Genomic DNA, 14965 nt, shown 5'->3' on the forward strand with positions numbered 1-14965 from the left:
CGTCATCATGAATATTAATGAGATAGGATGTCACATCCCCACTTTCCTTTTTCTTGTTATTACATGAAATAATTGTTTCATTTTTTCATACATGAGTGCAGGATACGTCTCCCTTCATAATGAAATACGTTGCAGCCATGAATATCTAATGCACTTGATCAGTTGTTATTCCAATATTTTTGGTTCTTGAAGGAAAAAATTTGAATTAACCTAATTTCATATAATAAAATACAAAAGAACAAGTGGGAATGTGACATCATCGGTTTGCTCATTGAATATTCATGAATACAAGACCTTTTTCACAACACAGGAATAATGTAAATCTTTAAAATGCCATAACTTTGTTATTCCTTGTCCAATTTTGATCAAATTTTTAGTGTTTTGTTTATCTGATTTTATTTAATCTGTTCAAATCATATTATTTTCAGCCTGGAATACCCCTTTAGGCGCGGTCAACAGCTCATATTTAGTAATTCACTCGGAAGCGTAAATACTGACAATTTCAGACAAAGAAAGACACAAACATATCTCAAACTTTATATACTGCAGTGTGTAATTAAATTCTTGTATTTCATAATAATGTGGTAATAAATCAGATATAACAAAGCATAAAGTTAATAAAATAGTACTTTCAATGGCAATAAATTACATCAAGCGAGTATCACACAGAGACAAGTTTGCACCTGAAAAATAGCTAATTACTTTCAGAATCTTTTGTGAATACTTAGTAAATTATCAAGTATCATATGAAAGAGGATTTTTTCTTAAAATTTTTGTATAATATTTTTGTATGTGATTTAATACTCACATCTTGATGAGCACACACTATTGTTTATCAAAGAGTGAAAAAGAATCAACTTTTGTATATTGATTAACAGTCACATTACAAAAAAAGCTGTTGATTAATCCCATGTACAGAGACAGTAAATGACAACATCAACTTTATGCATGGCAACACAGGTTTCAAACAAAATTAGCATGACGTATCAAAATAATATTTTTGTGGAATCACAAATTGTCCATATTAAATGAAACAGTGATCTATGAATGATGTTCGCTGAGTGAGTCCTGTGGGAGAAACAACCCATTCACATGCTATTTATATACAAAAAATATATCACTTGATATATTTGGAATAAAACACTCTTTCATACGCTTTGTAATAATCCATTCACAAATTATTTTTAAAGTTAGCAGTTGTCCCTGCGTAAAAAAAACCACACATACGGATGAGCAAATAATTGGCACAAAAAGATTTGTTGTTTCTAACTACTGACAGGGAGATAAAGCTGTTCATTTGGTCAAAATGCTCATGTGTTCATCACTATGAGGTGAAAGTGAAGTTAGAAAGGGGAAAACAAAATGATTAATCAAAGGTGTTTATAGGTCGCCTCATGGAATATGAATAAATGTGTTCATTTTTAATTTTGAAAAGATTCTGGGGGGGAGAGACAAAGTGGTATGTACATGCATGTATGCACAAGACCGTAGACGGCACGGGAGACAAGTCTTTTGCAAAATTTTAAAGTACCAGTAATAAATAATTGTGTAAGACATTATGATTTTCAAAGTGGAGTTTGACTGAATTAAGAGACTGAGGTCTGTAGTCTGAGGTCCAGTTTAACTTAGACCATGGTCTAACTATGTGCTAAAATTATGGGAAGCCAAAAGAGTCGAAAATGTGTCGACATTAATGTTTCTGATGATCACTGTGCTCTTTCATCATGCTAATGATGCTATGATGGCAAAGAACACTTAATTCATTTATTATTCCGAAACAGTTATATGAATGATCTAAGTAACAGAGAAGCTGATAGATCAAACCTGGGGAGCGTTTCATCAATATTTTCATCCGACAAGTTGTCAGATCTGACATCTTTCCTTGATTCTGATTGGCTGAGAGGCACTGTTCCTATAGTAACTGTCGGATAAACTGGTACTTGTCGGATAAAATGTCCGACAAGTCCTTTCATGAAACGCCCCCCTGTACTGTTAGAGATTTGCGTGAAAAATGGCTATCCATAGTTAAACCAGAACTTTCAACCAGAGTTTAACTTAAACCCACATTCAGAATAGTGCCTTAGAGAAAAAAATCAGACCCCCCCTCCCTCGACCCACCCAACACATTAACTTTTCTTCAAAGTCAGAAGAAATCAACCACCTTTATATGCCACCTCATTTATGAAATAATGGATCTATCCCTGAATGTGCCCTTTAAACCCTTATCCAATACATACGAAAGTAGAAAGTATTTAATAATATGAATCAATACTTTTACCACCCCACACAAAAAGAAACAAACAAATGAACCAATTTTGAATATCCAGGTAGAAAAGAAAATGTATGACAATGACATACCAATTAATGGTACATTACCTTATGGCAAGGAGTAACAAGCATAATCCTGCATGGTTCATATATTTACATTCTTGCTTTTTGTAATTCAAACTGGGAAGTGAATTTCTAGCTTTGGAGTTGATAAATGAATTAACATAGAGAAATAATGATAACTAGAACATTCAACATCACATGTTGAAAATAACCATACATGCACCATCCATGAAACAACCATTCTAATCTTATTATTCTTAACTCTATGAGCAGAAGATGCATTCAGCAACATAATCTACTATTGTCCAATAATCAAGAAAATAATGTGATGTTTCATAATGTTGTTTGTTAAAGTAAACTTATACAGCATTGCTGATTAACATGCTTTTTCACTGTGACACTTTGAAAGTTTCTAATAAAAGATATTGGGCCATGCACTCATTCCACAGTACATACATGATCACTAACTTCTTTAACATAGAGAGGTGCCAGAAAAATCATGTTATAAAGTACATGTATATTATAGCAGTGTTTTTTTCCACAAGATTCAACTTTATGAGATCAATAACAAAATTGCAACTTGCAATATCTTGAACAGTTCCTTTTCATGAAATCAAGGCACAGACAAGGCAGTATACAATAGAAATAACCGATTACATGTACATATACACAGTTTAGTAAATTTAACAGTGACTAATAAAATGCCTAAAAAGGTTTGCAGTTAATCACAAAGAGCAATTGCAAAATATGATCATTTATTTGTTGATATATGCATAATGTTAACAACCCACAATGGACCTATCAGAATAACTATTAAATTTGCAATATATCATAATCCTTTGTATAATAGGACGCAGGTTAAAAGGGAAACAATTCATATCAGCTGGTATTCAATACCTGGTAGGCCCTATGTGATCCTTTTACAAGCATGTACATGGAAGCCCAACCAAGAATTTGAGTCCAATTTTAATAACCTGGTTTCTGGTTATAAACTAATTGTCAAGTGTTAAAAGAGTACTGAATATACAAGCTAATAGCAAATATTTCATTCAATTTCTGCATTTGATATCAGAGAAAGACTTTATGAAATTTGAACAAATGCTATATATTACACCAAGGGGCAATTCCATAAAATATGTATGTCCGACCTCATGTATGTGAGACCTTCATGAAATTTTCTGTCTCTGATTTCTAGTTCTTTCGACAGTCTGTAATGCTCTCAAATGATCATGACTTGGTCAGTTTATGAAGTGAAGTAAGACTTGGTAAAAATGGGGGTCAGATGTAATTTAGTCAGATGTACAAAAAGGTTATGGTAATTATTTTATGGAATTGCCCCAAGGTTGACTTGTGCTGCTCTTCTGTATATTGTTTTCTTTCTTTTTTTTGTGGTAAAGATTTACCAGGAGTTTTCTCATACTATTTTGTGTTATTATAATGTGCCAATAAATCATAATTGTAAATCATTCTTCAAGCTTGATACAAGTAGAGCTTTTCTTTTGGTGAGTTGTGAATTTTGAAGAAAAAAAAACAAATCTGCTTTACACAATGCACAATGTACAGTTACTACAGTATAACTCAAAAACTTTCAATAGTACATGAGGAAAAAAAAGATTAAGGCATATTGCATATTAACTGATTACAAACTATCAACCCATACATGTAAAATGTACCACTCTCCAATCAAAAGAGAGGAAGAAGAAAGGACCATGCCACGATTTTCTTCATAATTACCTATACTATTTCAATCAATTTTAGCTTTATAATGAACCTCACATTTGCAATGACAGAAATGCCATGAAAATATTATATAAAAGATTAAACTAAGGATTCTATTGCACAAATACAGAAGGAAAAACTCCTTGTCTTATAATACAACTGCTCCACTCAGTCTACACAAGTGTGAAGTGTATGCCCCCCCCCCCAAAAAAAAAAACCATGACATCAGAAATAACGTGTACCATGTTTCTTTCCTACATCATGCTGTACAAAACAAGTGCAAATTATTAATAAACTAATGCATTTATCTCATATGTACAAGGCTCACATCTCCAATATTCAACTTATGATCTTTAGAAAAATAAATATGTTTAACATAACATTTTTCTGCACATATTATAACCGTCTTTAAAATTTCCACTAAAAAGGGTTAACCTACTCAGCACCTACAGAAAAACAAAAAGTGAAAGGATCAACATACTTAGCAGTTAATTTGCAGAAATTACTAACAAAAAATGTTGATAAATGGGGGACCTCTTAACCAAGGTTACATCATAGGCACTTACTTACATATTCCTACCAGGCAAATATCAAAACTCAAAATCTTATATTCTAATCCAAATGATAAACAACATGAGGAATAGCCTGACAAACATGCAAGGTTGTGCAGGAATAGGGGCAAAAATACAGCAGTTCAAATTGGTCTTCCTTCAATTCTAATCTTAACATTACCAGTATATCAGACATGATATTGAAAAGGCAGCTTCATGCAAGAGAATGCATACTAATACACGTTATAAATACACTGTATAAATCTATACTTTACATATCATAGATTTCCTGACAGCCATTGCTCGATCTTGATTGTTTGTGGCATTTGTTACTTGTTTGCTTCAAATTTTTTGCTTGATTCTGCCTTCTGTTTATAATTAATACATATGTGTATTTCAAACCATATTCCATTAAAAAAAATATATTTTAAAGAATTAAATTGACTTTTCTGTATGTATATGTAATGAAATAAAAAAAAATCCAATCTGATTAAATGTTAAATATGAATCATTTAAGAAATTCCATCTTTGGCTATGTTTTTTTAAAGATTGGTTTCATGTTCACTGATTTTGTTTCTTCAATATATATTCCTTTAAGTTACATCAAAAGTTGAAAACCAACTTAAATAATGAACATGCCTATACTGAGTGTACCTAATAGCTTAGATTTTTAAATAGAAAATAAATAAAGGTGAAAAAATCCTTATATTTTACACATGTAATTAAAGTTGTTTGTTAGATAGTATTCTGTACAAAATAAGCTGTTTACAAGACAACTCGATGATCTTTGTTTGAGAAATTACAAGTTTAAATGCCTTTTATATTCTTTCACTGCTTCCTGAAACCAATAATTTTGTGCTGCAAACTAGATGATAAACTGAACATTACTTTACCAACCACTTTGAATATCAAACTGAGGAGCTGTGATTTAGAAATCAGCCTCTTCAGATAGCAAGGAGTCCCTTTTACAGGGTACAAAATTACACATAGGTCATTTCACCATGATCTACATGTAGGTCAACCAGCAGTTAGAAGTTTATAACAACCATTAATGTCACTTGTTTTAACTGTCATGTGACATCAGAGTAATCTGCTATCCACCAATCTTAATCAGTTATACATGTAGGTTCCTGCATACACGTATCTGTCAACACACTCCAGCCTGCAAACTTTACTTTTAACTCTAATTCTCTTCCCAGGCCTTCACCATTTTATGGTGGCAGCAGTGGGATTTGAACTGTAATTCAAAACATAAAATATACAATCACTTACAGTACACTGTACAAGCAATTTTAGTTTGGAATTCTATGGCACATCCAAAATACAATCAATCGTAAATATTGATGTATATCTTTGTATTACAGGGCCCAGGCATGAAAATATAATCGTCTAGAAATTCAACTTTCATTTCACTTCAGCATGAATAACCTGCCATACTGCTCCAAATTGGCAAAAGGACCAACCCAAATAGGAGTGGATGTTTTTTAATTTTACCTGATTTGTTCAATCTATCTTTGTGAAATACCCAACTCCATTTCACACAATCTGAATTTGGCCATTGTCCAGCTGATTGTTCATACTCTCTAACTCCTCCAGCCCTTTGGTCTGGCTCTTGGTCTTGTGCGAGACCAACCTCCGGTAAAAATGGAATGCGAAGAGGACGAGAATGACCAGGACAGGAGCTGTGATGACGGTGGCTGCGATAGCTGCACTGTCATACTGAGCCATGCCAAACTTGACCCATGCAAGCAGGATAATCTCCACAAGGAAGAGGAAGATGCCCAAGACTGTGGAAAAGATCCATGACATTTCTATGTAGAAAGCAAGGCTGTTGTGTGGGGATTCCTGGACTGCGTTCACATTGTGCACATTACTGACTGCTTCAATGTTCGGAAGTATGCAGGTACTGATGAGAAGCGCTGCCATGTGAACAACTACCAGGATCGTTGTGTTAATACTAAATGCTATCATGAGGGGGTCATAAGCATTGTTCTGTTTATTCTCTGATAACTGTACTTCCACCATGGCAACCTGAAAAATGATAAAATTCCATTTAAAAATTGTCTTTTGCTTGTACTACTAGGCCATCCCTACAACTCAGCCTAAACGATTAGAAATCTAACTACATGTAAAAGAAAAGCTTTTAAACCTGGGAAATCCAACCCAAATAAAAAGTTGTTTCTAGAGGAAAGAGAAAAATCATACAAGAAGATAGGTGAAAATTTGAAGTTTTATCAGACCAACAATAAGGAAGTCATGAATTTTTAATGTTGGAAATACCCATGGGGACTTCAAATTGGCCTCATTTGTGATGTCATAGTGATACAAAGCAAGAGCTACTCTTCCATTTACTCCAATGGCTAAAATATGAATTATTTTTCAAAAGTTTTTTTACCCCTTTAAATATATATTTTCTTTCAATGAATCCACTGTTAAAAAACGGTGGATAAAATGGCGTATTTAACCATGGCAATAGGTGTCAATTTTGTGCACTGTGACAAAAGCCCATAAAATAATTACAATAATGATTATTTATAATCAAGTTTTAAATTTTATTATTTGTTAAATAATTTTTATCTTGGGTCTATAGATTGTTCTTCAAATTGGCATTTTGTAACATTGCTTTTCGAAGCTACGTAGGGGAGACCGGGGTTAGTTGGAACGCGGGGTAAGTTGAAACTTGAAACATAGTAATTTTCTTTAACGTCTTTAAATAAATTTCTGCAATACTGCCCTCAATTTATTGTCATTATCAACAGCCATCCACCATATTACAGGCAACACATGTGCAACAAGCCTGGTGAAGTTAGAAAGGAAGTTGTTTTTTTGACCTTCTGAGTAATTTTTTTCTCTTTCAGAAATGTTTTATTATCTCAGAGAAGTTTACAGATCAAGTTGGCCAGTTTGGGGGTATAAAAGACACTTGTACCAAGCTACAAAATGAGGTTATTAATATGCCATGGTGAAGTCCCTTTTTGTGCTGTAAGCTTATAAACGTCAAATGGGCCTCTGGGGTTAGTTGGAACAAAATTGAAGGGGCTAGTTGGAACATGTTCCAACTTGCCCCAAACATAATTATGAATAAAAAAACATTGGATATGAGAAAAAAATATATAAGTATTTCACACTCTTCTGAACGTGTATTGTATACCATGCTTGTTTTGTTTATCAGTTAGGTCTGAGTGTGCATTTAAGGCTTATTGTAGCCTTGTAGGCCCCTAATGCAATATTAACCCTCATCAAACTGGGGGGGTCAATTTGAGCCCCCCCCCCCTCGAGAAATTTCGTCACTACGCCGTCGCGCAAATTTTTTTGACTACACTGCTCGCTGACTTTTTTCTTTCAAGTCTTGCGCATCATTTGAGACCAAATTTGCGATTCCTGGGTGCGCGGTTTTGAAATTGCGCAACATTTTGTACGTGCATGTCGGACCCAATATTGCTCAAAAACGTTATTCCATGTACAAGGTCAATGCAAATGTATGATTATTTTTTACTTTTGTTGGTTCAAATAGATTTATTTTATGCTATTTATGATCGCAAAAGAGTCCCGACAAAGTTCATCGGAAAAAAACCAAGGCTCGAAAAAACAAAGAAATACAAATAAAAAAAACAAATACATAAGAAATTATATTTTTTGCAATTTTTGGTGGATATTTGTTATAAATGTGAAAATTGATACTCTCACCAAAAATTAGAATTCTACTAGCTTAATAACTAGAGTTAAAGGCAAAAACATTTAAAAAAAAAAAAAATTTAGGGCAAATTTCATATGCTTATTTGCATAATTAATTAATGAAAAAAAATATAAACAATTAAGTTTTGTCTTGTAAATTTGACGCAGAAGTACATGAAATTGCTGATAGTACACTTAATAGCGTTTAAAATCAAACGCATCCAAATATGCGGAAATCTACTACACAGTCTGCTTGCATGAGTGGCTGTATAATAGAAAACAAAGTTCAACAAATCCACACTTTAAATATTTTGAACTTGAAAAAAATAAAGCAAATAGGCTAAAATCATGTAATATTACAATTTTAAGTATTTTTAGTATAATTCTTAATTGACCATGCAGTGTTCCAACTTACCCCATACCATGTTCCAACTTATCCCGTTTTGGGGTAAGTTGCGATATTTGCGATGGTCTTGTTCAAGGTGGATTTTTTTTCAGTAACCATAATAGAGTTAAAATTTTATGGGGTACATTTGAAGCCCTTAGATACGGTATATGCTTCAAGCTGATATATTGTTTTCCTAATAAAATCTATTTGGATTTTACAGCCATTTTTGTCAAAAATGTTCCAACTAACCCCGGTCTCCCCTACATGCACGTCATAACGAAGTGGTTCAAGCCTATGTGCGGCACGTATACGAATGGATCAAGGGATCTACACAAGATTGGTCTGGTAAGAAACCTCTCATGTTGAACCATTTTGTTAAGATATTTTTGCACCTTCATACGCATTAGGCGTATGAAGGTGTATAGATATTAAAATGATAGAAATTTACATGATTTCTATCTTCAAAGATGGATTTCCTAGGGAAAGCCATCTTTGTTTACATGTGTCTCTTATAATGCCTATGGAAGGGGGTTCAAGGCTTCGTGATTAAGAAGGATAATATGTCAAAGTATTAAAAATGTCATCACGAAGTCCTCAAGGCTAGGTGGACTTGACCTTTAAAGAGAAATGCCAGTAGTTGCAGTAAACACTGATTTCATGAGAAAGTCTGTAAACCAGGCTTAATTGTCAGTATATCGATGATCTAGTCTCTAGATCTGGTACAGTTACATACACTGAACTTTGTGAAATCTTGAAATCTACGCTGAAAAATGTTCACACTGAAAATCACCAACACAGATAAGCGCACGTGGGACAGTGTATTATTATTGCCTTGAATGTCGGCCCGACGCTTGACCAGAATCCTGTGCTTTTTTGCTGATTTCTCAGCAATTACACAATTTCTTCCAGCATTCTTTGGCACATATGTTTTATTCATATAAACAGACACTTTGGTGGTCATTTCATTGGATTCTGTACGAACTCATTTTGATATCGTTACCACAACTGGCATTTACCTTTAACTTAGACTTAGTTGATCAAGATCGAGAGCTTTTTTTCTTTTATTTTAATGACCAAAAATGCTATTCAATAAAGCAAAATTTTTCCCTGATTAACCAAATAGTACGAAGCCCCAAACCAAAACATTTTTGACAACGAAAAAAAAAAATTATTACGTAAGTACGTAGCATTATTACGTACGTACGTAGTATACGTAGTATTTATTACGTACGTACGTAACAAGCACCGTCGTCGAACCTTCTTGACAGAATGACAGTCGGACTAGAGTTTGACTACTTGGATGTCAATCTTTCAATTTCCACGCCTTTTGTGACTACATTAGATCTGCTGGACACTAGTTAAGGGGGGGGGGGGGGGTCACCCCTCCCATAATAGTGTTGGCATTATAATATTTATACATTTTGTGATCGAGCTTAGTCTGTTTGTGGAGTAGAAAGAATAACAAAATTAGCATAATGTACGTTCAAAGAAGCATTGTCATTATCAACCACTTCCTAAATTTTTTTTTTAAGTGCAAGGGTCAGCATAGGCGGATCCAGGAGAAAGGGCAGCGCCCCCCCCCCCCCTTCCCCCTATTGGCGGCTTCAAAAAAAAACTTTGGGGAAAGAAAGAAAAAAAAAAGGTATTAAAGGAGAGGGTAAAAAGGAAAAATAAGAATATGATGAAGACGGGTCACGAGTGAAAAATGACGGGGGGGTCGAAGACTTTGAAAAAAATCTTTCATGTCAATTAATAAAAGTTGATATGGAGCTAAAAAATATTCAATTTTAAGTCAATACACAAAACATATTCCATTTCAGACATAGAGCTTTCATTATTTTGTCTGATGTGCACTCGCATTATTTGAAACGTGTAGTATAGGTCCTTCGTGTATTCAAAAAAGTTCTCAAGATGTCCCTTTTGTTCAGGTCTGATCAAGCTGATTGTAAAAAATTATCAGCTAGCACTGCGCGCTCGCATTTAGGTTAGTGAGAATACTTCTGTATGAATTCCTAAATTTCGCGTTCTCATTCGGCCTATTTTTAAATAACAAATTTCCTTTTTATGAATTCACAATCTCATTGTCCCTTTTTTCAGATCGGAAATCAACAATATTTTCAGCTCTCAGGTAGAGGAACTAAAATAGTTATCCTTTTCATATGACAAAATGTGCTAGAATCCGTTCCTATAGGTAAAAAAAATATATATATATACATACATATCATATTTTACAAAACTGACATCATCAGCCCACCGAATGAATATTCATAAAGACATGCCTAGAACTGTTTCAACAAAATAATGCAATTCTTTAAAATTCAATAACTTTGTTATTTGTCATCCGATTTTAATCAAATTTTCAGCATTTTGCTATGTGAATTGTACTCTACATGTATTTCTTAAGATAGAAATATCTCCAGCCTGGACCATCCCTTTAAGTCTTTTGTTAACCGTGCGATAACTTCTGTGGGAAACCGGTGAAAACACGTACTTTATATTTAATGAAATTATGGAAATACAAGCATTGTTTCGAGGGAACAGAACTTTTTTAATTCTTGACCGTTTTCTGTGATTAAGGTATCAAATGAAAGAGCAGATATTGAAGTTTTAAGGTATGTGATTTTCTTTTTGAAATTCAGATACCCCCGCCAAATGAGTTTTTGCACTTTTTGGTATCCTTTCTTCAAATTGTTTTTGCTCACTCATGCCCGAATGAGGAATAATCTAAGTAGGATGGGGGGGGGGTTGGGTGTCCGGACACGTAACAGAAATGAAGCCTTGTTTTTATCTCAGGAATAAACCAAAAATATAGGTTGAATAGTTTTTTTCACCATCAATATTTGTTCTTTATAATATTTTCTTATATTCTGTGCTAAAAAGAATTAAAGACATTGCTTGTAAACTTTTCAAAATTGAGAGTAAAAGTCATGTGTCCAGACACCCAACCCGTCCGGACACACAACCACTGGGTATATGGTACATGTAATTTCAGATGAAAGATGAGATTCTAAGCTTTACAATGGTAGGTCATTTGTCTATTGTATTTGTGATTAAGTTATGATAAATCATCGCTAAATCTCGGTTTCGTTTTGTGGGATGCACTGTATAGTCCGACTATACAGGTTCCCCGACAGGTTCGACGCGGTGCTTATTACGTACGTATGTAATAAATACTACGTACGTACGTAATAATACTACGTACGTACGTAATAATACTATGGTAGGGGGTCCTAATGCTGCGCGGGTCCTAAAGCTACGCACCACTCATCGCGCATGCAGTTTTTATGGCAAATGCGCACTCTGTGTGTGGAACTGTGACTGCAGAGTGACGAACAATTCCTATTAAATTTTTTCTACAGAGGCTGCAGTAAATCTCTAAATGCAGAGAAAACCCACACCTGTTTAGAATTTTGGAGTTATATTCGCTTAAATTTCATTTTACCCTATAATAATATGAATATATTTTAGAAATTGAGGCACAGGAAATACTATTTTTTGCATGATAAATCGAGTGCGTAGCCTTAGGACCCCTTCTACATCGGGTGGCGAAATCAAGAGGTGTTCGGAAAACACGGCGGGATTTTCGTATTAGTGAGTTTTGCGATATTTTCTTTTTGGTTAATGATCTTTAGAATGTTTGCTACAAATTAGTGAAAGACATTTGTTGAAATATTAAAATTGGGATAGTTCTTATTGTTTGAAAACAAAGTGCGTAGCTTTAGGTCCCCCCTAACCCAGGTGGCAGTTTCCTGACATCTGGGCACAAACTGGAACCTCAAAAAAACGAAAAGTTCTCTCCTTCTACCCCAGTCTCGATCGGCCATTTTGTTACAATTCATAACAAAAATGGCCGATCGAGACGGGGGTAGAAGGAGAGAACTTTTCGTCTTTTGTGGTTCCAGTCTGTGCCCAGATGTCAGGAAACTGCCACTCGTTAGACCTTCATCCATATAATCCGTGGTAAGTGCATAATTTCTGTTTTCACAATTCATTTGGAGAAATATTTAGACCATAAATCACCCTAGTCCCGTGAGTATGGTAAAATACACGGTAAGCTCCTGGGCTCCGGCCCGCACAGCGGGCCGGAGCTCCCTGGGTTAGGTCCCCCAGGCATCTAACCCAGAGAGCTCCCGCCCGCGCAGCGGGCGGGAGCCCAGAAGCTTACCGTGTATTTTACCATTGTCACCGGACTAGGGTGATTTATGGTCTAAATATTTCTCCAAATGAATTGTGAAAACAGAAAGTATACAATTACCACGATTATATGGATGAAGGTCTAACGAGTGGTAGATTCCTGACATCTGGAACTTCAAAAAAACGAAAAGTTCTCTCCTTCTACCCCGTCTCGATCGGCCATTTTTGTTAAAAATCGTAACAAAATGGCCGATCGAGACTGGGTAGGAGAGAACTTTTCGTTTTTTTGAGGTTCCAGACTGTGCCCAGATGTCAGGAATCTGCCACTCGTTAGACCTTCATCCATATAATCGTGGTAATTGTATACTTTCCGTTTTCACAATTCATTTGGAGAAATATTTAGACCATAAATCACCCTAGTCCGGTGACAATGGTAAAATACACGGTAAGCTTCTGGGCTCCCGCCCGCTGCGCGGGCGGGAGCTCTCTGGGTTACCAGGCATCATACGTACGTACGTAAATAATTTTTTTTTTTTCGTTGTCAAAAATGTCCGGTTTGGGGCTTCGTGAAATAAAAAATAGGCACCATTTCAAAAAAGACAAAAGAAACAAACAAAAACAAAAATACATTTCATCTGTTTCATGGCTTTGGATTTCGAGGGAGAGGAATGAAGATAATACCATGGCGAAACCTGCCAGCAGCGCAGACGTTCTGCTGGAAGCCTTCAGCTTGGCTCGACTCAGGTAGAGCTTGCGCCAGTTGAGCGCCTGGGCGGAGTGCTGGTTCGACATCTCCTTCACGTAGGATTGATAAATCCAATCCGAGTAACTAGCGTCTTGCGTTTGGGGCTGAATTTTGACTGATTTACTTCACGTCTCCCGATTAGAATCTGTTGTTCAAACAACCACACTGATCATAGAACGCCTCCTGTCAAGTTGACCTCTGATCGTCGAAGAATTTACATGCGATTCAACATTATTAACGATGATTTCTGGGTGATCTCAGGATAACACATGCACACAGTCACACCGCAGCGATACATGTTTATGCTAGCCTCGTTTCAAAATTCAATTAATTTTATCTTGATAAGATCAGATCTAGGAGCGATGAAAGGAATCTGGGACCCCACCATTACCAAGAAAGCTCCCTTTTCCCCTTCAATCACTGGCGGATCCAGGGGGGGGCACAGCGGGCACGTGCCCCCCCCCCCCCCTTTGAGAAGAAAAATTAAAATTTGTAATGTAAAAATGCCATTAAAACAGAGGTGTGCCCCCTCTAATTTTGAAATTGAAGACCTTTTTTTTTGTCAATTTTTTTTCGGGTACGAAATATCCTTAATTTGTGGTTGAAGTTTTTTGTTTTTTTCCGTGTCAAAATTTGCCCCCCCCCCCTTTTTGGAAAATCCTGGATCTGCCCCTGCCTTCAATCTCCCACCAGCTATACTACATACGGTGTACAATCTTATAAATCATCAATCCATAGAAGTGTCAATATTCAATCACATTCTCATCTTCTCTCCCACTAAAAGTTACAGCTAACGTTACTCTCCCAGCTTTTCTCTCTCTCCTTTTTTTCTTTCTCTCTCTCTGTCACACTTACTTTTCTTCTTCTATTCTTCAGTTTTCCTCAATCACAATCAACATTACATTGATTTAAAAAGAAAAATAAAACACGACGGTTTATTTGTGGGGTGTGACACAAAACAGATTTGATTGTGTGAAGGGGGGGGGGGCACTCAACCCAAATGGTGCCCAAGAAGTGTTTTATATTACATTTTAAGGTTAATCAAATTACCATCTTATTGTTCAGCCACCACCAACACCCCCCCCCCCCGGCCTTTTCCCTCAATCATTTGCACAGCACAGTATGCCTACAGTCCATTCTGCACTATATTCTAAAACTACATTTACCCTTTTTTGTATTACTGTAGGAGTTGTTAAGTAGTTCTGGCGGGGCCTGTTTCACAAAGGTTTTGATTATGGTAACTACCATGGTAACACTAACAAGACTCAGCAGCCAATCAAAGTCAAAGTTTCCATGATAATTACCAAAACAATTAATCTCTATAAAATGGCCAGGCTCCTGTTGTGGATAGTTGACTAAAAATGTCAATGTCATCATGCAATGATATCAGACAACATTGCCCCCCCCAACAAAAAAAAAATG

The 14965-nt window shown here is 35.5% G+C and overlaps 1 protein-coding gene across 1 annotated transcript; it reads right to left on the reverse strand.

The window, feature by feature from the left end:
• Window positions 1-535: 535 nt before the first annotated feature.
• LOC129254726 (protein orai-2-like) lies at window positions 536-13974 on the reverse strand. Its single transcript, XM_054893238.2, has 2 exons — window positions 13480-13974; window positions 536-6632 (listed from the first exon to the last, which is right to left on the reverse strand). The coding sequence occupies exons 1-2, from the start codon at window positions 13588-13590 to the stop codon at window positions 6138-6140; spliced, it is 606 nt and encodes a 201-aa protein (XP_054749213.1). The 5' UTR covers window positions 13591-13974; the 3' UTR covers window positions 536-6137.
• Window positions 13975-14965: the final 991 nt, after the last annotated feature.

Source organism: Lytechinus pictus, chromosome 2 (assembly GCF_037042905.1).
Source record: "Lytechinus pictus isolate F3 Inbred chromosome 2, Lp3.0, whole genome shotgun sequence".
Lineage (NCBI taxonomy): Eukaryota > Metazoa > Echinodermata > Echinoidea > Temnopleuroida > Toxopneustidae > Lytechinus > Lytechinus pictus.

What these genes read in the sequence shown, in the direction of transcription:
- LOC129254726 (XM_054893238.2), bottom strand. Translation starts at nt 13,590, where the DNA reads ATGTCGAACCAGCACTCCGCCCAGGCGCTCAACTGGCGCAAGCTCTAC. An exon ending in TGCTGGCAGGTTTCGCCATG is followed by an intron (nt 6,633 to 13,479) that starts GTATTATCTTCA and finishes ATCATTTTTCAG; the next exon opens with GTTGCCATGGTGGAAGTACA.